General features: G+C 46.0%; 1 protein-coding gene across 1 annotated transcript; it reads left to right on the top strand.

The window, feature by feature from the left end:
- Positions 1-277: 277 nt before the first annotated feature.
- On the top strand, positions 278-21,231 carry napab (N-ethylmaleimide-sensitive factor attachment protein, alpha b). Its single transcript, XM_045724900.1, has 11 exons — positions 278-495; positions 4,703-4,782; positions 10,745-10,861; positions 11,561-11,607; positions 12,772-12,849; positions 14,795-14,850; positions 15,881-15,965; positions 16,076-16,180; positions 16,276-16,344; positions 16,501-16,551; positions 18,265-21,231. The coding sequence occupies exons 1-11, from the start codon at positions 398-400 to the stop codon at positions 18,364-18,366; spliced, it is 888 nt and encodes a 295-aa protein (XP_045580856.1). The 5' UTR covers positions 278-397; the 3' UTR covers positions 18,367-21,231.
- Positions 21,232-25,487: the final 4,256 nt, after the last annotated feature.

Raw genomic sequence — 25,487 nt, 5'->3', positions numbered from 1 at the left:
TGTCAGGAGGAGATGGAGACAGTGGAACAAGTTCTATTTCAGCGCCAGAAATATGTGAGGGAAAGGGAGCGATTGTTATTAGATTTGTGGAGTAATGAGAGTAAACTTAACAGCCTCGGATTAAGTGAACTGCTGGTAGAAATCACCAGGGAATGTAGTATTTAATTATGTATTTCGTTTCCTTAGCGAGACAAGAATATTGTTTAGGAGTTAAACCGTCCCTGTCTCTGGTCTACACCCCAGTCCAGTTGGTGGCGGTGCTACACCTTAAAGTTGGTTTCCTACTACCATAAAAAAAAAAACTATCCACAGAAGAAGAATACGAAGAAGAAAAAAAAAAGAAGAGAACTGCTGTTTTACTAAATATCTAAAGTATACCTACCTAGTTGTTACAAACATGGACAACTCTGGAAAAGAGAAGGAAGCCTCGGCTCTGATTGCTGAGGCTGAAAAGAAACTGAAATCGTCTCAGTCGTTTTTTGGGGCGTTGTTTGGGTGAGCATTCCAGCTAGCTAGCTAGCTAGCCCCGGTACTTAAGCTAATAATCGCAAATGGTACAGTGAGTAAAGTTATAGGTACTGTTTGCTAATTATCTTAACTGTTAGCTATTAGTTACCAACTACAATTTAACGTTTGTTTTTGTCGAAGAAAAAAAAGTAATCTAGTATTGGTCTACTAACGTTAAGTGCAATTTCCTCATCCAGCTAACAGCAGTTAGCTTAGCTAGTCAACAAGTCAACAAAGTAATTTAACTAGCTAACTTTAGCCTGTTGGACAAAACAACAAAAAAAATACTCAAACTGTTGAAATTAGGCGTTTTTTTTTTTTGTTGACGTGGACTAAGTTTTATTTCTATATTAGCTGGTAACACATGAGAGTAAAAAGTAAAGCAAACGTATATTTATTTCTATTTTATTATTTGGCTCCTTGTTTACTGGTATTCTGCCTAGCAGTACGAACGATGACGTCACCGTTGGTACGGTAATGACGACATGTTTAAAATAAAACTCTGCATTGTGGATAACTCGTTCAAAAAGATATTGGAATTTTAATCAATATCCACTTTTATCGTGCAAAAAAAAAAGAGGAAAATCTTAAGTATTTTTTTTTATGAAAACAAATAGGAAAGATGCTTAGATTTCTTCTAAGGCTAATTTTTTTTTTTAAAGACAGTGATACTGGAATATTGGACTGTAGAGAACATTTCTACCTGTCTCAGCTGAAGTGGGTTGGAAATACTCAGCAGGGTCTCTACTAACCAAATAGGGTTAGTTTTGGAGGGGGGGGACTGTCACCCAGCAGCATGTTGTTCTCCACGACCTACATAGCTCCTAATGCAATACACTGTACATGGGATAACCCTCATATTGGCTTGTAGAGAGATGTCAACAAAAGACACAATGATGCACTGGCATACCTGTTAACCTAGATTAACATAATGATGATGATCTATACTTGTTCACAAGGCCAGCCTTGACATGTGCCCAAAAAATGCATCAGGTCAATTGCATGGTCTGACCCACAAAGAAATTTGTTGAGCTAGTGGTCTGACCCACAAAGAAAATTGTTGAGCTAGTATCCTCGTAAAATCATGTTGCTATTTACATTTTACATTTTAGTCATTTAGCAGACGCTCTTATCCAGAGCGACTTACAGTAGTGAATGCATACATTTCATACAATTTCTTCCCCGCTATAGGTTTATATCACCCTAATTATACATAGCCTTCCAACAACTTTCTTAAACACAGCTTGGTCACAATTTAATCCAAAAGTTGGCCTCTTGGATTGATTCATGGATTTATCTTTTTTAAAAACCTTTTATTTAAACCAAGCAAGTCAGTTAAGAACAAATTCTTATTCACAATGACGGCCTAGGAACAGCGGGTTAAACTGCCTTGTTCAGGGGCAGAACAACAGATTTTGTACCTTGTCAACTCGGGGGTTCGATCTTGCAACCTTTTGGTTACTAGTCCAACGCTCTAACCACTAGGCTACGCTGCCGCGCAGCCCATCTCTCCAAATTGTAATTTGTGAGAAAATACAAGTGATTATTACTTGTCCTTTTAGAAACGTCAATGTTTAGCGTTCCACTTCTAAACATAAAAGGCTTGATGTTATTTTAAAGCAAATTATTACAAAGTGACAAGCAGTAAATGTGCAGCAGTGCTCAGCAGACCAACCATTTGGACCAGATCTCCAGATATTCTTGAACTTCCTGTTTCTCGTGGAAGATGAAAAGTCACCATTGTAATGTGAAATCCTGTATCCCCATCTCACTTTAATGATCTTCCAGCAGTTGGCAATGAGAGGTTGACCTACTGATTGAGCTCAGGAATCTGTCATTCAGGGATAAACAGCAAAAAAAAGGACACCAGTGAACCCGTCTTATATTTGACTCTTAATTATTACGGCTGATAACCATCATCTCTATATCACCTACAAACATTGAGGACCCAGCAGGAGTTATATAGTTTTATGAAAAAAATGTAATGAGTTCCGGTATTCCAACATGTAACTATTTCCCCAATCATCTTGAGGGTAAAGCCTTTCCTGTTTTTGACATTTCTGAAGAAAATATCCACTTTTCAAAGAATGTCACAGAAGATTACTTAAAGCAAAAAAAAAAACGTACGAGTCCAAATCAGCAATTCAGCAAAGTCATTCCACAGTTGGCATGCAGTGAAAACAGGACAGACTACACAGCCATTTCCTCAACACAGCGATATGTGTGACATTATAAATTATTTTGTGAAGGAAACGCTACCTGAACATTTTATTATCCAATGTTCTCCTCCACATTTACACTTTAAACTCCCCAAATTGCAGTCGTTGCAGGAAAGCCATGTATAACCAGGGTAATATAAAACGAAGTGTTGAAACAAGTCATATTTGAGAAAGAGGCGTCAAATCATTAATTTCACACTGCAAGCATCACAAGAAAACAAGTAGATTTGTAAAACATGTAATACTGCTAATAGCTTTCAGTTGTCAAGCTTTAATGTAATCCATGTTCCTTATATTACTTGTGAAGGTACAGTAGACAGGCCAGCAGAGGGCTGTTTAAAGAAGAGGTAGAATCTATCCTGCAGATATAACAAACACATCTTTAGAATTCTCTAGTATTATTGCATTTTCAGTTAATTGCTCATTAATTGATATCGAACACACTACATGACAAGCTCTGCTATATCGACTGCACTCAAGTATCAAAATCAAGTCTGGGCTTTACCTTAGACGGTTCCAATAACTTCTGAAGAAGTCTTTCTATCTGGTATTTTTACCAGAAGAAACGGTGGAACAGTACATCCTTAAGGAATAGTCTGTTAATGTCCCTTGTGTATTATTATTTGTTATTTTTTTGGAGAGTCAGGAATTACATAGTCTGTTTTGTGACAGCAGAGAGGTTACACCAAATGTGCCCAGAACTAAAGGTTCTCGCTCTACAAGCCAATATGATGGCTGTCCCATGATGGCTGTCCCATGATGGCTGTCCCATGATGGCTGTCCCATGTACAGTGTATTGCATGAGGGGGGTTATGGAGAGGGTGGAGTGAAAAGCCAGCAGCAAGCCGTGCGACACAGTCCCTCTCCAAAACGATCCATACTTGGTTAGTAGAGACCCTACTGAGTATTTCCCACCCCACTTTAGCTGAGACGGGTAGAAATGTTCTCTCTACAAGCCAATACGTTTCCCATGTACCCTGTATTGCAGTGCAGTGGGTGGAATAAGGAGTCATCAGTACTCTGTATTAAACCAGTTGCCCAGCTCAAGAGACCCATTTAAGTTTTGCAGACTCTATTGAGTAATTTAAAATAAAATGTACATTTATTTTCAATATAGCCTGTCCTACACAATTAGCTTTCAGCATACCAGTATTTGTGTAAACTTTCAAAGAAACGCTGGTATGAATAGCCTTCCCTGTAGCTCAGGTGGTAGAGCATGGTGTTTGCAACGCCAGGGTTGTGGGTTCGATTCCCACGGGGGGCCAGCAAAAAAAATGTATGAAATTGTATGAAATGTATGCATTCACTACTGTAAGTCGCTCTGGATAAGAGCGTCTGCTAAATGACTAAAAAAAAATAAAAAAATATGTAAAATGTAATAATACAATATGCAAAACAAAAAGGCATTAAATTACCCCCCCCCCCCCCCCCCCCAGTGCTACACTGCAAAAATATGTGATATTCCCAAAGTTAGGAAGTCTTTACATGTGGACTCTTTTTTTTTTATTTTGAAACGAAAATAAATAAATAAAATAGTCTCCGATTTGTGCAGCCAGCATAATATTCTACTATCGTTAAATAACTTCACAGCCTGTCCATCATCAGCTGATTTCAAAATGTCTGTCTATGTTACGGTCTGGTTGTTACATTCTGTTCCCCGATTCACTACTGAACGCCATTTTGTCTTCACACTTTATTGTAAACAGCAACGCTGACTGTTTACTCCGTCACGTTTCTCAATCATGTGACTGCCACGGGTTGATTTAGTTAACAGGTCTAATGGTAATTGTCTCATCTCATGCACACATTTCATCTGCTATTCTGACAGTAGTTTTTTTTTTGTTTGTGCCAATACAGTCAGTGATATACTTGACAATATTTTAAATATTTTAAAGCCTACACTTGTGTTACTAGTCCTGATGATAGCACCTGTTTAGTGCCACTGGCTCACTGCTACTCTTCTTCTGTTGATGCAGTGGCTCATCCAAGATGGAGGAGGCCTGTGATATGTACGCCAGGGCAGCCAACATGTACAAGATGGCAAAGAACTGGTGTGGTGAGAACACTGTCTTGTAACCATATAGAACACTGTCTTGTAACCATATAGAACTGGTGTGGTGAGAACACTGTCTTGTAACCATATAGAACACTGTCTTGTAACCATATAGAACAGGTGTGGGGGGAACACTGTCTTGTAACCATATAGAACAGGTGTGGTGAGAACACTGTCTTGTAACCATATAGAACTGGTGTGGTGAGAACACTGTCTTGTAACCATATAGAACTGGTGTGGTGAGAACACTGTCTTGTAACCATATAGAACTGGTGTGGTGAGAACACTGTCTTGTAACCATATAGAACACTGTCTTGTAACCATATAGAACAGGTGTGGTGAGAACACTGTCTTGTAACCATATAGAACACTGTCTTGTAACCATGGAGAACAGGTGTGGGGGGAACACTGTCTTGTAACCATATAGAACACTGTCTTGTAACCATGGAGAACACTGTCTTGTAACCATGGAGAACACTGTCTTGTAACCATATAGAACTGGTGTGGTGAGAACACTGTCTTGTAACCATATAGAACACTGTCTTGTAACCATGGAGAACAGGTGTGGGGGGAACACTGTCTTGTAACCATGGAGAACACTGTCTTGTAACCATGGAGAACACTGTCTTGTAACCATGGAGAACACTGTCTTGTAACCATGGAGAACACTGTCTTGTAACCATGGAGAACACTGTCTTGTAACCATGGAGAACACTGTCTTGTAGCCATGGAGAACACTGTCTTGTAGCCATGGAGAACACTGTCTTGTAGCCATGGAGAACACTGTCTTGTAGCCATGGAGAACACTGTCTTGTAGCCATGGAGAACACTGTCTTGTAGCCATGGAGAACACTGTCTTGTAGCCATGGAGAACACTGTCTTGTAGCCATGGAGAACACTGTCTTGTAGCCATGGAGAACACTGTCTTGTAGCCATGGAGAACACTGTCTTGTAGCCATGGAGAACACTGTCTTGTAGCCATGGAGAACACTGTCTTGTAGCCTTTGTAGCAGGATCAAGGGGGTGGGGTTTCCATGTCACCAAGTTCAACGACCAAACACGCACACACAGCACAACTAGAATTTAAATGGGTCATTTTTTAGGTAGATTTGCATACTGAACAGGAAGGAAAGGTGGCCAGACCTGCTGGAGCGCGTGCTACGGGTGGGTGCTGCTATGGTGACCAGTGAGATATACCTGCTGGAGCGCGTGCTACGGGTGGGTGCTGCTATGGTGACCAGTGAGATATACCTGCTGGAGCGCGTGCTACGGGTGGGTGCTGCTATGGTGACCAGTGAGATATACCTGCTGGAGCGCGTGCTACGGGTGGGTGCTGCTATGGTGACCAGTGAGATATACCTGCTGGAGCGCGTGCTACGGGTGGGTGCTGCTATGGTGACCAGTGAGATATACCTGCTGGAGCGCGTGCTACGGGTGGGTGCTGCTATGGTGACCAGTGAGATATACCTGCTGGAGCGCGTGCTACGGGTGGGTGCTGCTATGGTGACCAGTGAGATATACCTGCTGGAGCGCGTGCTACGGGTGGGTGCTGCTATGGTGACCAGTGAGATATACCTGCTGGAGCGCGTGCTACGGGTGGGTGCTGCTATGGTGACCAGTGAGATATACCTGCTGGAGCGCGTGCTACGGGTGGGTGCTGCTATGGTGACCAGTGAGATATACCTGCTGGAGCGCGTGCTACGGGTGGGTGCTGCTATGGTGACCAGTGAGATATACCTGCTGGAGCGCGTGCTACGGGTGGGTGCTGCTATGGTGACCAGTGAGATATACCTGCTGGAGCGCGTGCTACGGGTGGGTGCTGCTATGGTGACCAGTGAGATATACCTGCTGGAGCGCGTGCTACGGGTGGGTGCTGCTATGGTGACCAGTGAGATATACCTGCTGGAGCGCGTGCTACGGGTGGGTGCTGCTATGGTGACCAGTGAGATATACCTGCTGGAGCGCGTGCTACGGGTGGGTGCTGCTATGGTGACCAGTGAGATATACCTGCTGGAGCGCGTGCTACGGGTGGGTGCTGCTATGGTGACCAGTGAGATATACCTGCTGGAGCGCGTGCTACGGGTGGGTGCTGCTATGGTGACCAGTGAGATATACCTGCTGGAGCGCGTGCTACGGGTGGGTGCTGCTATGGTGACCAGTGAGATATACCTGCTGGAGCGCGTGCTACGGGTGGGTGCTGCTATGGTGACCAGTGAGCTGAGACAAGGCGGGGCGGGGCTTTACCTAGCAAATACTTGTAGATGACCTGGAGCCAGTGGGTTTGGCGACGAATATGAAGCGAGGGCCAGCCAACGAGAGCATAACAGGTCGCAGTGGTGGGTAGTATATGGGGGCGTTGGTGACAAAACGGATGGCACTGTGATAGACTGCATCCATATAAAACCCTTTTGGTGAGAACACAGCTTTTCTTTTATCCATATAGATGCTGTAATGAGGCCAATGGAATTCCACCAAAACAACGGGAATGAAACGCGTGTTGGAAAGATTAGGAATCTCCTCACTGCCATCCCCCGCCGCCGCCAGCAAAATTAGCCTACATTTAGGTTATTGTCTCAGTGTAAAATACACTGTGTTGAGGTACCAATCAGAATATAATGCATGTATGGGTGTCATCGTCACCAATCAACTGCAGTTAAAAATGACTGACTACCACCACCCCAATTTTATTTATTTATGCTAGCTATGCTACCACTTTATACGAAAAGGAGTTAGCGTTTTTAGCAGTCACTTCTTCTAAACTTGAAAATGAACTACTTCTAGGGGGCTGCACGATTTGAATTCGGATAAGAGATGCTGGTGAGGAGAGAACGGGCGTCGCCTCGCCGTAGCTCCGTCGTAGTGCAGAATGTGTGAGTGCTGCTAGTTTTAACGACAACGTCGATTTTGGTGCCAAAGAAGGATCTTCAAGTGGTATGGCAGTATTTTAGCACGTTTTCAGTGTTATGGCTGCGTTGTGATAGTGGATACAGTGCATTCAAAGTATTCAGACCCCTTGGCTTTTCCCAAATTTGTTACATTGCAGCCTAATTCTAAAATTGATTGAATTGTTTTTCCCCCCCCCCTCAATCTACACACAATACCCCATAATTTTTACGTAAGTATTCAGACCCTTTACTCCGTACTTTGTTGAAGAACCTTTGGCAGCGATTACAGCCTTGAGTCTTCTTGGGTATGACGCTACAAGCTTGGCAACACCTGTATTTGGGGAGTTTCTCCCATTCTTCTCTGCAGATCCTCTCAAGCTCTGTCAGGTTGGATGGGGGGCGTCGCTGTACAGCTATTTTCAGGTCTCTCTAGAGATGTTGGATCAGGTTCAGGTCCAGGCTCTGGCTGGGCCACTCAAGGACATTCAGAGACTTGTCCTGAAGCCACCCTTGCGTTGTCTTGGCTGTGTTCTCTGTTCATCTTTGCCTCGATCTGACTTGTCTCCCAGTCCCTACCTTTGGAAAAACATCCCCACAACATGATGCTACCAGGTTTCCTCCAGACGTGATGCTTGGCATTCAGGCCAAATAGTTCAATCTTGGTTTCATCAGACCAGAGAATCTTGTTTCTCATGGTCTGAGAGTCTTTTAGGTGCCTTTTACTGAGGAGTGGCTTCCGTCTGGCCACTCTACCATAAAGGCCTGGTTGGTGGAGTGCTGCAGAGATGGTTGTCCTTCTGGAAGGTTCTCCCATCTCCAGAGGAACTCTGTCAGAGTGACCATCGGGTTCTTGGTCACCTCCCTGACCAAGGCCCTTCTCCCCTGATTGCTCAGTTTGGCCGGGCGGCCAGCTCTAGGAAGAGTCTTGGTTGTTCCAAACTTCTTCCATTTAATAATGATGGAGGCCACTGTGTTCTTGGGGACCTTCAATGCTGCAGAAATGTTTTGGTACCCTTCCCCAGATCTGTGCCTCGACACAATCCTGTATCGAAGCTCTACGGACAATTCCTTCGACCTCATGGCTTGGTTTTTGCGTCGACATGCACTGTCAACTGTGGGACCTTATATAGACAGGTGTGTACCTTTTTAAATCATGTCCAATCAATTGAATTTACCACAGGTGGACTCCAATCAAGTTGTAGAAACATCTCAAGGATGATCAATGGAAACATGATGCACCTGAGATCAATTTTGAGTCTCATAGCAAAGGGTCTGAATACTTATGTAAATAAGGTATTTTTTTATTTGTAATACATTTCTAAACCTGTTTTCACTTTGTCATTATTGTGTGTAGATTGATGAGGAATTTAGTTTTAATTCGTTATATAAGGTTGTAATGTAACAAAATGTGGAAAAAAGTCAAGTGGTGTGAATACTTTCCGAATGCACTTTGTCTGTATTGTGATAGTAGGATAATACGGCTTGTATTGTGATAGATGGATAATATGGCTGTATTGTGATAGTAGGATAATATGGCTGTATTGTGATAGTTGGTTGTGATAGTAGGATAATATGGCTGTATTGTGATAGTAGGATAATATGGCTGTATTGCGATAGATGGATAATATGTCTGTATTGTGATAGTAGGATAATATGGCTGTATTGTGATAGTTGGTTGTGATAGTAGGATAATATGGCTGTATTGCGATAGTAGGATACTATGGCTGTATTGTGATAGTAGGATACTATGGCTGTATTGCGATAGTAGGATACTATGGCTGTATTGCGATAGTAGGATACTATGGCTGTATTGCGATAGTAGGATACTATGGCTGTATTGCGATAGTAGGATACTATGGCTGTATTGCGATAGTAGGATACTATGGCTGTATTGCGATAGTAGGATACTATGGCTGTATTGCGATAGTAGGATACTATGGCTGTATTGCGATAGTAGGATACTATGGCTGTATTGCGATAGTAGGATACTATGGCTGTATTGCGATAGTTGGTTGTGATAGATGGATAATATGGCTGTATTGTGATAGATGGATAATATGGCTGTATTGCGATAGATGGATAATATGGCTGTATTGCGATAGTTGGTTGTGATAGATGGATAATATGGCTGTATTGTGATAGATGGATAATACGGCTGTATTCTGATAGATGGATAATATGGCTGTATTGTGATAGTTGGTTGTGATAGATGGATAATATGGCTGTATTGTGATAGTTGGTTGTGATAGATGGATAATACGGCTGTATTGTGATAGATGGATAATACGGCTGTGTTGTGATAGATGGATAATATGGCTGTATTGTGATAGGTGGATAATACGGCTGTATTGTGATAGATGGATAATACGGCTGTATTCTGATAGATGGATAATATGGCTGTATTGTGATAGTTGGTTGTGATAGATGGATAATATGGCTGTATTGTGATAGTTGGTTGTGATAGATGGATAATACGGCTGTATTGTGATAGATGGATAATACGGCTGTATTGTGATAGATGGATAATACGGCTGTATTCTGATAGATGGATAATATGGCTGTATTGTGATAGATGGATAATATGGCTGTATTGTGATAGGTGGATAATACGGCTGTATTGTGATAGATGGATAATATGGCTGTATTGTGATAGTTGGTTGTGATAGTAGGGTAATAGGGCTGTATTGTGATAGTTGGTTGTGATAGATGGATAATACGGCTGTATTGTGATAGATGGATAATACGGCTGTATTCTGATAGATGGATAATATGGCTGTATTGTGATAGTTGGTTGTGATAGATGGATAATACGGCTGTATTGTGATAGTTGGTTGTGATAGATGGATAATACGGCTGTATTGTGATAGATGGATAATACGGCTGTGTTGTGATAGATGGATAATATGGCTGTATTGTGATAGGTGGATAATACGGCTGTATTGTGATAGATGGATAATATGGCTGTATTGTGATAGTTGGTTGTGATAGTAGGGTAATAGGGCTGTATTGTGATAGATGGTTGTGATAGTAGGGTAATAGGGCTGTATTGTGATAGATGGATAATACGGCTGTCTTTTCAGCTGCAGGTAATGCGTTCTCCCAGGCGGCCCGGCTCCACCTGCAGATGCAGAGTAAACACGATGCTGCTACAAACTTCATAGACGCTGGAAACGCCTTCAAAAAAGCTGACCCACAAGGTATTCCCCTCTCTCTCTCTCTCTCTGTCTCTCTCTCTGTTCCTGTCTGTCTCTCTCTCTGTATCTCTGTCTCTCTCTGTCTCTCTCTGTATCTCTGTCTCTCTCTGTCTCTCTCTGTATCTCTGTCTCTCTCTGTCTCTCTCTGTCTCTCTGTATCTCTCTGTATCTCTCTGTCTCTCTCTGTCTCTCTCTGTCTCTCTCTGTCTCTCTCTGTCTCTCTCTGTCTCTCTCTGTATCTCTGTCTCTCTGTCTCTCTGTCTCTCTGTCTCTCTGTCTCTCTCTCTCTCTCTGTCTCTCTCTCTCTGTCTCTCTGTCTCTCTGTCTCTCTGTCTCTGTCTCTCTCTCTGTCTCTCTCTCTCTCTGTCTCTCTCTCTGTGTCTCTGTCTCTCTGTGTCTCTGTCTCTGTATCTCACCATGGACTTTACAACCATTGCCTCCTCCCATATTAGAGCTGTCTTTACCCGACCACTGTTGACACTCAACTGTTCTTTCAGCGTTTGGTTAATGTTCCCCCCCCCAACAAATTAAACATTATCCCCCATCCTCCTACCACTGTAGACACTCAACCAAACGCTAAAAATAACAGGTAATGTTTCTCCAAAGAAGTGAAACATTACCTTGGTATTTTCCTGCAGATCAGAGTGAATTTAAAGGGTCTCTGTGAGTTGTTAATGCATCTGATTTGTATCCTCTCTACAGAGGCTATCAACTGTCTGAACCGAGCCATCGAGATCTACACAGACATGGTGAGAAGTGTTCGTATGGATAGAGGCCTGATACCCTCCTCTTCGACTGTACCTATTGGTTCAACACACTAAAACAATGGGCAGCGTGTATCTGAAGTATTTCACCAGTAACAGAGAGCTGATATGAGCTTGTCTGGTGTTCTGTTGCTTCTCTCATCCTTCTTTTTGTTTTCCCCTTTCTACTTCCTGTTTTCCTGCTCCTCTTTCTACTTCCTGTTTTCCTGCTCCTCTTTCTACTTCCTGTTTTCCTGCTCCTCTTTCTGCTTCCTGTTTTCCTGCTCCTCTTTCTGCTTCCTCTGTTTTCCTGCTCCTCTTTCTGCTTCCTGTTTTCCTGCTCCTCTTTCTACTTCCTGTTTTCCTGCTCCTCTTTCTACTTCCTGTTTTCCTGCTCCTCTTTCTGCTTCCCCTGTTTTCCTGCTCCTCTTTCTGCTTCCCCTGTTTTCCTGCTCCTCTTTCTGCTTCCTCTGTTTTCCTGCTCCTCTTTCTGCTTCCTGTTTTCCTGCTCCTCTTTCTGCTTCCTCTGTTTTCCTGCTCCTCTTTCTACTTCCTGTTTTCCTGCTCCTCTTTCTACTTCCTCTGTTTTCCTGCTCCTCTTTCTACTTCCTGTTTTCCTGCTCCTCTTTCTGCTTCCTCTGTTTTCCTGCTCCTCTTTCTACTTCCTGTTTTCCTGCTCCTCTTTCTGCTTCCTCTGTTTCCCTGCTCCTCTTTCTACTTCCTGTTTGCCTGCTCCTCTTTCTACTTCCTGTTTTCCCCCTCCTCTTTCTGCTTCCTCTGTTTCCCTGCTCCTCTTTCTACTTCCTGTTTGCCTGCTCCTCTTTCTACTTCCTGTTTTCCTGCTCCTCTTTCTGCTTCCTCTGTTTTCCTGCTCCTCTTTCTGCTTCCTCTGTTTCCCTGCTCCTCTTTCTACTTCCTGTTTTCCTGCTCCTCTTTCTACTTCCTGTTTTCTCCCTCCTCTTTCTGCTTCCCCTGTTTTCCTGCTCCTCTTTCTGCTTCCTCTGTTTTCCTGCTCTCTTTCTACTTCCTGTTTTCCTGCTCCTCTTTCTGCTTCCCCTGTTTTCCTGCTCCTCTTTCTACTTCCTGTTTTCCTGCTCCTCTTTCTACTTCCTGTTTGCCCCCTCCTCTTTCTGCTTCCTCTGTTCCCCCCCCCCCCCGTCCCCCCATTAGGGACGGTTCACCATCGCAGCCAAACATCACATCTCCATCGCAGAGATCTACGAGACGGAGCTGGTGGACATCGATACGGTCAGACCTATGGGCCCTGGTCTAAAGTAGGGCATTTATTTAGGGATTGAGGAGGACACGGCCTGTATCAGTCCTCCAGCTAGCCTGGGATAGTCACTACTGTCCTGTATAGCTCTGAACTAGACTGGGAGAATCAACCCCCTATGAATAAAGCTGTGGTTCATGTGGTCAGATATAAAAGCACATTTGCATCCATAGCCGGGTGTACCAGGAAGAACTCGTCTGGTTCAGATGTATCTTTCCAGATGCTTGTCTGAGGGTGACTTCACTTTTTCACAGCACCGTTTTATTTTTTTAATTTGAATTAAATCTTCCATACATATTATACAACTGGATCCTGGACTTCCTGACGGGCCGCAACCCCAGGTGGTGAGGGTAGGCAACACCTCTGCCACGTTGGTCCTCAACATGACCCTCACAGCCCCCCCCTCACACCTGACCCTCACAGTCCCCCCCTCACAGTCCCCCCCTCACACCTGACCCTCACAGTCCCCCCCCCCTCACACCTGACCCTCACAGTCCCCCCCTCACACCTGACCCTCACAGTCCCCCCTCACAGTCCCCCCCTCACACCTGACCCTCACAGTCCCCCCTCACACCTGACCCTCACAGTCCCCCCTCACACCTGACCCTCACAGTCCCCCCCTCACACCTGACCCTCACAGTCCCCCCCTCACAGTCCCCCCTCACACCTGACCCACAGTCCCCCCCTCACACCTGACCCTCACAGTCCCCCCCTCACACCTGACCCTCACAGTCCCCCCTCACACCTGACCCTCACAGTCCCCCCTCACACCTGACCCTCACAGTCCCCCCCTCACACCTGACCCTCACAGTCCCCCCCTCACACCTGACCCTCACAGTCCAACGGGGGGCCCTCAGGGGTGCGTACTTCGTCCCCCCCTATACTCCTTGTTGATCCATGACTGCTCCAACACCATTATATTTGCTAATGACACAAAGTGGTAGTTTTTATTAATGAAATGATTCCCACTCTGTAATCAAGAGCATGTTGTGTTTCAACCAATGGAGGTACAACACAAAAAACCTCAGATTATGTAAAAAAAAAGTAGGGGCTAAGCTATATAACATGTGAATCTGAAAAAAATCAAAAGTTTAAACGTTGTTTTACATAACTGACGTTAAAGGTAAAAGAAAATATATTTAAAAAAAATATTAATAAAAAGAACCCTGTTTGTAAGTAATGTAATGTAATGTAAGGATGCTGTCTAAAAGTGATTCAATTCAAATTGATTATTAAACCGTTGGTCGGGTGTATCTGAATGTTGTGTTGGGGGGGGGAACTGTGAGGGTCAGGCGTGAGGGTGGGGACTGTGTGGGGGGGACTGTGAGGGTCAGGCGTGTGGGGGGGACTGTGAGGGTCAGGCGTGAGGGTGGGGACTGTGGGGGGACTGTGAGGGTCAGGCGTGAGGGTGGGGACTGTGTGGGGGGGGACTGTGAGGGTCAGGCGTGTGGGGGGGGACTGTGAGGGTCAGGCGTGAGGGTGGGGACTGTGTGGGGGGGACTGTGAGGGTCAGGCGTGTGGGGGGGACTGTGAGGGTCAGGCGTGAGGGTGGGGACTGTGGGGGGGACTGTGAGGGTCAGGCGTGAGGGTGGGGACTGTGAGGGTCAGGCGTGTGGGGGGGACTGTGAGGGTGAGGGTGGGGACTGTGAGGGGGGACTGTGAGGGTCAGGCGTGTGGGGGGGACTGTGAGGGTCAGGCGTGTGGTGGGGGAGGGGGACTGTGAGAGGGGGGGCTGTGAGGGTCAGGTGTGAAGGGGTGGTGACTGTGAGGGTCAGGCGTGTGGGGGGGGGACTGTGAGAGGGGGGGGACTGTGAGGGGGGGCTGTGAGGGTCAGGTGTGAAGGGGTGGTGACTGTGAGGGTCAGGCGTGAGGGGGGGAGTGTGAAGGTCAGGTGTGTCTAAATGTTGTGTCTGTCTGCAGGCTATAGCTCACTATGAACAGGCGGCAGACTACTACAAAGGAGAAGAGTCCACAAGGTAGGAACCGTAGACAATATATCCATTTTCTGGTGAGTAGTGCATTACCACTCCTTAACCGGCTGGCTTCATTAAAGAGCTGGAATAGTGTTGGTGGGGTCAAAGGGCAGTGGCCCGGATTCCAACCCACTCTGACATACGTGTCCCGGGGTCAGCGGCTTCTACCGCTGGTCCAAACATCAGCTCTATGGGGTTTATATCTATGGTGGGAGCTATGGAGACAGAAATGTAATGAATAGAGCCGGCGTGACCCTGTGACCCCTTACTGTGGCCCCTTACTGTGACCCCTTACTGTGGCCCCTTACTGTGACCCCTTACTGCGAGCCGGCGTGACCCCTTACTGCGAGCCGGCGTGACCCCTTACTGCGAGCCGGCGTGACCCCTTACTGCGAGCCGGCGTGACCCCTTACTGTGGCCCCTTAATGTGACCCCTTAATGTGACCCCTTACTGCGAGCCGGCGTGACCCCTTACTGCGAGCCGGCGTGACCCCTTACTGCGAGCCGGCGTGACCCCTTACTGCGAGCCCACGTGACCCCACATGACCCCTTACTGCGAGCCCACGTGAGTTTATTGAGACCCTGTTTGATTTGGGTTCTGTCCTGCTGAATCAGACCCTGTTTGATTTGACAGTATTTTTTTTGTGACTGGTTGTCATAATTTCTCTCTCTCTCTCTCTCTCTTGTCCTTTCTCTCTCTTGTCCTTTCTCTCTCTTTCTCTCTCTCTCTCTCTCTCTTGTCCTTTCTCTCTCTTGTCCTTTCTCTCTCTCTCTCTCTCTCTCTCTCTCTCTCTCTTGTCCTTTCTCTCTCTCTCTTGTCCTTTCTCTCTCTCTCTCTCTTGTCCTTTCTCTCTCTCTCTCTCTTGTCCTCTCTCTCTCTCTCTCTTGTCCTCTCTCTCTCTCTCTCTCTCTCTTGTCCTCTCTCTCTCTCTCTCTCTCTCTTGTCCTCTCTCTCTCTCTCTGTCTCTGTCTCTCTCTCTCTCTCTCTCTCTCTCTCTCTCTCTCTCTCTCTCTCTCTCTCTTGTCCTCTCAGCTCTGCCAACAAGTGCCTTCTGAAGGTGGCTGTCTATGCAGCTCAGCTGGAGCAGTACCAGAAGGCCATAGAGATCTATGAACAGGTGACGGCTGACTAAACACTGTTGCAGGAGGCAGTTCCTTGTAATTGTTATCGACTGTTAACAATCCTGTTTCGGTCTGTGTGTGTGTGTTATTTTTATTTTTTTTTAAGGTTGGGACCAATGCGATGGACAGCACACTGCTAAAGTACAGCGCTAAGGACTACTTCTTCAAGGCAGCTCTCTGCCATTTCTGTGTGGACATGCTCAATGCCAAAGTAAGCCCTAAAACTGACTTCTGTCTGTTTTGAAATCCTCCATGAGGTTTCTAGGTTTCCTGTCTGACTAAACTGCTCTATCTCCTGCTATCTAGCTGGCCTTGCAGAAGTATGAAGAAATGTTCCCTGCCTTCTCAGATTCTCGTGAATGTAAACTGCTGAAGGTAAGGAAGTAGGTTGTTTCTGATATGGCCTCCGCTTAGTCTTTTCTAACCCCTTCATCTTTACCAAGCGGATTCAACTTTTTTCTCTTTTCTCTAAGCCTTTCAACTCCAAAATATATGTTTTCTAATACAATAAATGTCTTTAATTCTCTGCAGAAACTTCTAGATGCGTGTGAGGAACAGAATGTTGATGTATATACTGATGCGGTGAGTAGTACTCTCAAAGTCTTGTTTTGTCTTTATTTGTGAATGAGGAAGTCATTTTACTGATGTCATGAAAAGATAGCAAACGCTGAACCGTCACTAAGGAAGTCCGACATGAGCTAAAACTGGAACTCACAGAGGAAGTCCGACATGAGCTAAAACTGGAACTCACAGAGGAAGTCTGACATGAGCTAAAACTGGAACTCACAGAGGAAGTCCGACATGAGCTAAAACTGGAATCATTTTGAACAAGAAACTGATATCAATTACTAGAAACTGGAAGTTAACTTGTTTTCTTGTCTCGCCTCTCTCCCTCCCCATCCGTCTCACCTCTCTCCCTCCCCATCCGTCTCACCTCTCTCCCTCCCCATCCGTCTCCGCCTCTCTCCCTCCCCATCCGTCTCGCCTCTCTCCCTCCCCATCCGTCTCACCTCTCTCCCTCCCCATCCGTCTCGCCTCTCTCCCTCCCCATCCGTCTCACCTCTCTCCCTCCCCATCCGTCTCGCCTCTCTCCCTCCCCATCCGTCTCACCTCTCTCCCTCCCCATCCGTCTCGCCTCTCTCCCTCCCCATCCGTCTCGCCTCTCTCCCTCCCCATCCGTCTCGCCTCTCTCCCTCCCCATCCGTCTCACCTCTCTCCCTCCCCATCCGTCTCACCTCTCTCCCTCCCCATCCGTCTCGCCTCTCTCCCTCCCCATCCGTCTCCGCCTCTCTCCCTCCCCATCCGTCTCCGCCTCTCTCCCTCCCCCATCCGTCTCCGCCTCTCTCCCTCCCCATCCGTCTCGTCTCTCTCCCTCCCCATCCGTCTCGCCTCTCTCCCTCCCCATCCGTCTCGCCTCTCTCCCTCCCCATCCGTCTCGCCTCTCTCCCTCCCCATCCGTCTCGCCTCTCTCCCTCCCCATCCGTCTCCGCCTCTCTCCCTCCCCATCCGTCTCCGCCTCTCTCCCTCCCCATCCGTCTCCGCCTCTCTCCCTCCCCATCCGTCTCGTCTCTCTCCCTCCCCATCCGTCTCGCCTCTCTCCCTCCCCATCCGTCTCCGCCTCTCTCCCTCCCCATCCGTCTCCGCCTCTCTCCCTCCCCATCCGTCTCCGCCTCTCTCCCTCCCCATCCGTCTCCGCCTCTCTCCCTCCCCATCCGTCTCACCTCTCTCCCTCCCCATCCGTCTCCGCCTCTCTCCCTCCCCATCCGTCTCCGCCTCTCTCCCTCCCCATCCGTCTCCGCCTCTCTCCCTCCCCATCCGTCTCCGCCTCTCTCCCTCCCCATCCGTCTCCGCCTCTCTCCCTCCCCATCCGTCTCCGTCTCTCTCCCTCCCCATCCGTCTCGCCGCTCTCCCTCCCCATCCGTCTCGCCTCTCTCCCTCCCCATCCGTCTCCGCCTCTCTCCCTCCCCATCCGTCTCCGCCTCTCTCCCTCCCCATCCGTCTCCGCCTCTCTCCCTCCCCATCCGTCTCCGCCTCTCTCCCTCCCCATCCGTCTCGTCTCTCTCCCTCCCCATCCGTCTCCGCCTCTCTCCCTCCCCATCCGTCTCGCCTCTCTCCCTCCCCATCCGTCTCGCCTCTCTCCCTCCCCATCCGTCTCCGCCTCTCTCCCTCCCCATCCGTCTCCGCCTCTCTCCCTCCCCATCCGTCTCGCCTCTCTCCCTCCCCATCCGTCTTCTCATCACTCTTCCTCTCTGTCTATCTGTCTCCATCTCCCCTCCTCCTCCATCTCTCTCTCAGGTGAAGGAATATGACACTATCTCCAGGTTGGACCAGTGGCTGACAACTATGCTCCTCCGCATCAAGAAGACCATAGAGGAAGATGAGAGTGACCTGCGTTAATGGTCTTGATGTCACTAGACCCCCCCCCAGACCCCCTAAACACCCCCTAAACCCCCCCTCAGACCCCCTAAACCCCCCCTCAGACCCCCTAAACCCCCCCTCAGACCCCCTATATCCCCCCTCAGACCCCCCTCAGACCCCCTATACCCCCATACCCCCCTCAGACCCCCTAAACCCCCCCTCAGACCCAAACCTCATCCACACCTAGGGCTGTTAAGGCGACTGTGTATTACCACCTCCCCAGCAGTCAAATCCCACATGAGTCGAGGTAATTGGTGCTCGGCGCTCTATTGTCCCTGTAATCACTCAATGCAAATACAGTGGAGAATCAAATCAAACACTTCCTGAGAGCCCTGGCATTCAGAGTTTGAGCTTAATAGGATCACCTGTTGAGCAGCGAGAGCCAGCTAGAGCCAGCGAGAGCCAGCTAGAGCCAGCGAGAGCCAGCTAGAGCCAGCGAGAGCCAGCTAGAGCCAGCGAGAGCCAGCTAGAGCCAGCGAGAGCCAGCTAGAGCCAGCGAGAGCCAGCTCCTCATAGCTGATTGATGCATGGAGTTAAATATGTGCTCTGTTGGGGCAACATTTCTACAGCCTAAGCTATGCAATTGCGTGAGAAAACCGTTTTGATGGCCTCTATTAAAAAGAGGAGGATCCTATCAACTTTCTATAGGCGAGGCCTACTATATTTATTTCTCAACTTTCCTAATATTTAAGCACATTGCTTTGCCTTACAACCAGAGTAGCGTACCTGGCTGTCATGAAAAGGGAAAAGCGTCCTCCATTCGCCGTTGAATACATGCATACAGATGACTTTTTTTTTTATTAAACAAAAATTGCCCGTTCAGACGATGAATGGGCTATGATAACGGCCCATTCTGATAACGGCCCATTCTAAAAATCAGAACTCATTTCACACACGTTATTTAGTATTTGTAAAGACCAAATTAAACGGAAAATAGTCTGATGTGTGAAAATATTATCACTTGGGAATGATATCAAAATAATAATAATTATTATTATATAAAAATTATATTAAACGGATTTATGAGACTTTTTAAAACGTGGACGTTCCAATAGAAGCACGACAACGATGGTCCTGGTTCAGTGGCGTGTCGGCCCGGAGATGCTTAGTGTGTTCATGTTCATTAACGCTCAGTTTAGCGTGAGACCCGCAGTTATTTCCATGACAGTTACCAGTTGACAAAATGTACCACCCGTCACAGCCCTTCCCCAGGGTTTCCCAAACTCAGTCCTCTGGACCACAAGGGGTGCATGTTTTGGTTTTTCACACTACACAGCTGATTTTTTTATTTATTTTTTAAATAACAAACTAAGCATTCAGCTTTAAATATTTTGAATGTGCTGTTTAGTGTCAGGGCCTGGTTGGCTCAGGCCCGGCACCCTGGTTGGCTCAGGCCCGGCACCCTGGTTGGCTCAGGCCCGGCACCCTGGTTGGCTCAGGCCCGGCACCCTGGTTGGCTCAGGCCCGGCACCCTGGTTGGCTCAGGCCCGGCACCCTGGTAGCCTCAGGCCCTGCACCCTGGTAGCCTCAGGCCCTACACCCTGGTTGCCTCAGGCCCTATACCCTGGTAGCCTCAGGCCCTTCACCCTGGTAGCCTCAGGCCCGGCAGCCTCAGGCCCTACACCCTGGTTGCCTCAGGCCCGGCAGCCTCAGGCCCTACACCCTGGTTGCCTCAGGCCCGGTAGCCTCAGGCCCTGCACCCTGGTAGCCTCAGGCCCTGCACCCTGGTAGCCTCAGGCCCTACACCCTGGTTGCCTCAGGCCCGGTAGCCTCAGGCCCTACACCCTGGTAGCCTCAGGCCCTGCACCCTGGTAGCCTCAGGCCCTGCACCCTGGTAGCCTCAGGCCCTACACCCTGGTAGCCTCAGGCCCTACACCCTGGCTTCTGCTCTTCTCCTTACTCTTGTGCCTTTTTTTTTTACAGCAGAAAGCTCATCTCGCCTTTGCAGTGTATCTCCTCTCGTCACCCCGGTGTTGATCAGTCATCAACGCTAGTCCACCGTCGGTGTTTTACAGAGCTAGCCTCTCCTGTTCTGCTGAACGTGGTGCAAAACTGTACCACCGGCAGTGATATCTGTGGTGATCTGTTCCACTGCAGACGCTAATGAACACTAACTTGTACCGTAGTGGGAGAGTTACTGCAGAGTGCCTTCAGAATGAAACCAGCCAATCATAATGTTCTGTGGACTGCACACTACGAAGTGCAGAGCCAATCGGAAGGTGAATATCCTTGATTTAAACTCTGTACTCTTCCTGCTTTGGGACACCTCAGGAACGCTGGACTGCTGAATCCGATTTTAGAAATACATTTATTCACACAGTGGCCTTGGAAAGACCTAATATTGATAATAAAATGTAATTTATAAAGTATTTTAAGACAAGATTACAGAGAAGCACCATAGCAATGATTTATAAATGAATAAATTGCCCATACAGATATAAACCTAGTTAAGGTTTTAAATGATTTTTTTTTTTGCAGTGTTACATTCTATTCCAATTCTTTTATTTTCCTTCAATGATGCTTGTGTTTTATGTCCACTCACCTCCTCTCTACTTTGTGTTACTCCTCTATACTAGCTTACTACACGTAAATAAAAAAAAAAAGCTTATTTTTATTGGAAAGCTGTTGATTTCAACTTCTTTTGACATGTAAAGATGGACAAGCTTTTGATTTTGATATAAAGGATGTTGTTTTAGTCCGTGTGTAAGGATTCTGACTCTTTCTCTTCCCTACAGACGAGCAAAGATTAATGAACCTGTACAGAGAGAAGGTTGTGACTCTCTGTAATTAGAAGAAAATTATTAAATTGTTGTGGAAAATAAAACGTATGATCATGTTGTTTGACGACGACAAAGTGAATTCTTCAGCTGCTCTTATCTAAACCGTCCGTGCTAAACCGTCCGTGCTATATCAATGTATCTTACCCCCATTTGAAGTTGAAATGTAAAAAGGTTTAGTTAAGCAGTAGGGGTTTAGGGTAAAGACATCTGAAGAATTGTAAATAGCGTTGACCCTTAAGAAACTAATGTCAGAGGGTGTAGCGTTTGACCGGAAGCGAGGACTATGGGTAGCTAAGCAACATATGCAGCTTATAAAGATGGTGGATAAGGAAAATGAGTTCGCTATTCGCTATTGTCATGGAAATTCATACAGAGACAGAGAGAGAGAGTCAGTCATTTCTTCAATCATCTGTTTATTTCATATTGATTAATTATTGCAATAATAATAACCCTTGAGTGTTGGACCGAGTAACCTAACCTTTACACAAATGCAGAGTTCTTTATATAGCTGACACTAAGAATGCTTAGTCATGGAGACCAAGAAGCATCATAATCCACTCTGGGTTCATCCTATCTTTACCTGGGTTGTCTTAACCCCACCCTGGCTTAGTTTCCCAGATGCAAGGACGATTTTAGAGACAATGAGGGATTGTTCTACCCCCTAAACTATCTCTAGTAAAACACATTCTTGTCTATGTAATTCAGTCTTTAACTCATTTTGTCAGCTCAAGCCATCTCTGGTGACCATATGTCCAGATTAGCTGCAGGGAACTAGAGTGGAGACCTTAACAAACACAGACACTAGTAGGACAGAAATGTCTTACTATTAGTTCAATATTAATTGTTAACCATTAATAACAAATAGATCAGATAAATACAGAATCACCCTATCTCTATGGGGCTATCTTTGTAGCTGTGCCGTCATAGAGTCTGTGACAGCATGGGCAGTGTCATTGAGGCTCTCTATCTCCATTTTGAAGTTGTACATGTTCTTCTTTACGATTGGCTGATCCCTCCTGATGACTCGGTTGGACATGACTCCAACATGGCCACCAGGAGGGATCAGCCAATGAAGTTGGAAATCCCACCCAGTTGACTACATTAAAAATGGTGGAAGCCCTCAATGGCACTGCCCATGCTTTTGGCCACTAGAGGCTTCTATCATTCTCTATGCATAGTTCATACAGGCCTCTATCATTCTCTATGCATAGTTCATACAGGCCTCTATCATTCTCTATGCATAGTTCATACAGGCCTCTATCATTCTCTATGCATAGTTCATACAGGCCTCTATCATTCTCTATGCATAGTTCATACAGGCCTCTATCATTCTCTATGCATAGTTCATACAGGCTTCTATCATTCTCTATGCATAGTTCATACAGGCCTCTATCATTCTCTATGCATAGTTCATACAGGCCTCTATCATTCTCTATGCATAGTTCATACAGGCCTCTATCATTCTCTATGCATAGTTCATACAGGCCTCTATCATTCTCTATGCATAGTTCATACAGGCCTCTATCATTCTCTATGCATAGTTCATACAGGCCTCTATCATTCTCTATGCATAGTTCATACAGGCCTCTATCATTCTCTATGCATAGTTCATACAGGCCTCTATCATTCTCTATGCATAGTTCATACAGGCCTCTATCATTCTCTATGCATAGTTCATACAGGCCTCTATCATTCTCTATGCATAGTTCATACAGGCCTCTATCATTCTCTATGCATAGTTCATACAGGCCTCTATCATTCTCTATGCAGAGTTCATACAGGCCTCTATCATTCTCTATGCAGAGTTCATACAGGCCTCTATCATTCTCTATGCAGAGTTCATACAGGCCTCTATCATTCTCTATGCAGAGTTCATACAGGCCTTTAGCAATTGGGGGGGGGGGGGTCTACTTGAGCCAATGATGGTGAGGTGGGGCTGCGATCTGGTCTGCTTATTGCCCCCCGCCCTGCCGAAGGTGGTTCTGTTGCCATGACAACATGTAACGTCCTCCTCATGTTGGCAAAGGAACCTCTGTGGGGCGGGGATAATAAGCAGACCGAATACAACAGGTTACAGTGAAATGCTGAATACAACAGGTGTAGTAGACCTTTACAGTGAAATGCTGAATACAACAGGTGTAGTAGACCTCACAGTGAAATGCTGAATACAACAGGTGTAGTAGACCTTACAGTGAAATGCTGAATACAACAGGTTACAGTGAAATGCTGAATACAACAGGTGTAGGTAGACCTTACAGTGAAATGCTGAATACAACAGGTGTAGTAGACCTTTACAGTGAAATGCTGAATACAACAGGTGTAGTAGACCTTACAGTGAAATGCTGAATACAACAGGTGTAGTAGACCTCACAGTGAAATGCTGAATACAACAGGTGTAGTAGACCTCACAGTGAAATGCTGAATACAACAGGTGTAGTAGACCTTACAGTGAAATGCTGAATACAACAGGTGTAGTAGACCTTACAGTGAAATGCTGAATACAACAGGTGTAGACCTCACAGTGAAATGCTGAATACAACAGGTGTAGACCTCACAGTGAAATGCTGAATACAACAGGTGTAGTAGACCTCACAGTGAAATGCTGAATACAACAGGTGTAGTAGACCTCACAGTGAAATGCTGAATACAACAGGTGTAGTAGACCTTACAGTGAAATGCTGAATACAACAGGTGTAGTAGACCTCACAGTGAAATGCTGAATACAGCAGGTGTAGTAGACCTCACAGTGAAATGCTGAATACAACAGGTGTAGTAGACCTCACAGTGAAATGCTGAATACAACAGGTGTAGTAGACCTCACAGTGAAATGCTGAATACAACAGGTGTAGTAGACCTCACAGTGAAATGCTGAATACAACAGGTGTAGACCTTACAGTGAAATGCTGAATACAACAGGTGTAGTAGACCTCACAGTGAAATGCTGAATACAACAGGTGTAGTAGACCTCACAGTGAAATGCTGAATACAACAGGTGTAGTAGACCTCACAGTGAAATGCTGAATACAACAGGTGTAGGTAGACCTTACAGTGAAATGCTGAATACAACAGGTGTAGTAGACCTTTACAGTGAAATGCTGAATACAACAGGTGTAGTAGACCTTACAGTGAAATGCTGAATACAACAGGTGTAGTAGACCTCACAGTGAAATGCTGAATACAACAGGTGTAGTAGACCTCACAGTGAAATGCTGAATACAACAGGTGTAGTAGACCTTACAGTGAAATGCTGAATACAACAGGTGTAGACCTCACAGTGAAATGCTGAATACAACAGGTGTAGACCTCACAGTGAAATGCTGAATACAACAGGTGTAGTAGACCTCACAGTGAAATGCTGAATACAACAGGTGTAGTAGACCTTACAGTGAAATGCTGAATACAACAGGTGTAGTAGACCTCACAGTGAAATGCTGAATACAGCAGGTGTAGTAGACCTCACAGTGAAATGCTGAATACAACAGGTGTAGTAGACCTCACAGTGAAATGCTGAATACAACAGGTGTAGTAGACCTCACAGTGAAATGCTGAATACAACAGGTGTAGTAGACCTCACAGTGAAATGCTGAATACAACAGGTGTAGACCTTACAGTGAAATGCTGAATACAACAGGTGTAGTAGACCTCACAGTGAAATGCTGAATACAACAGGTGTAGTAGACCTCACAGTGAAATGCTGAATACAACAGGTGTAGTAGACCTCACAGTGAAATGCTGAATACAACAGGTGTAGTAGACCTCACAGTGAAATGCTGAATACAACAGGTGTAGACCTTACAGTGAAATGCTGAATACAACAGGTGTAGTAGACCTCACAGTGAAATGCTGAATACAACAGGTGTAGGTAGACCTCACAGTGAAATGCTGAATACAACAGGTGTAGTAGACCTCACAGTGAAATGCTGAATACAACAGGTGTAGTAGACCTCACAGTGAAATGCTGAATACAACAGGTGTAGTAGACCTCACAGTGAAATGCTGACTACAATTGGTGTAGTCGACCTCACAGTGAAATGCTGAATACAACAGGTGTAGACCTCACAGTGAAATGCTGAATACAACAGGTGTAGTAGACCTTACAGTGAAATGCTGAATACAACAGGTGTAGTAGACCTTACAGTGAAATGCTGAATACAACAGGTGTAGTAGACCTCACAGTGAAATGCTGAATACAACAGGTGTAGTAGACCTTACAGTGAAATGCTGAATACAACAGGTGTTGTAGACCTTACAGTGAAATGCTGAATACAACAGGTGTAGTAGACCTTACAGTGAAATGCTGAATACAACAGGTGTAGTAGA

Source organism: Salmo salar, chromosome ssa09, assembly GCF_905237065.1.
Source record: "Salmo salar chromosome ssa09, Ssal_v3.1, whole genome shotgun sequence".
In the NCBI taxonomy this organism is placed as follows: Eukaryota; Metazoa; Chordata; class Actinopteri; order Salmoniformes; family Salmonidae; genus Salmo; species Salmo salar.
The sequence above is the reverse complement of the archived record's forward strand: the minus strand, read 5'-3'. Positions and strand labels throughout refer to the sequence as shown.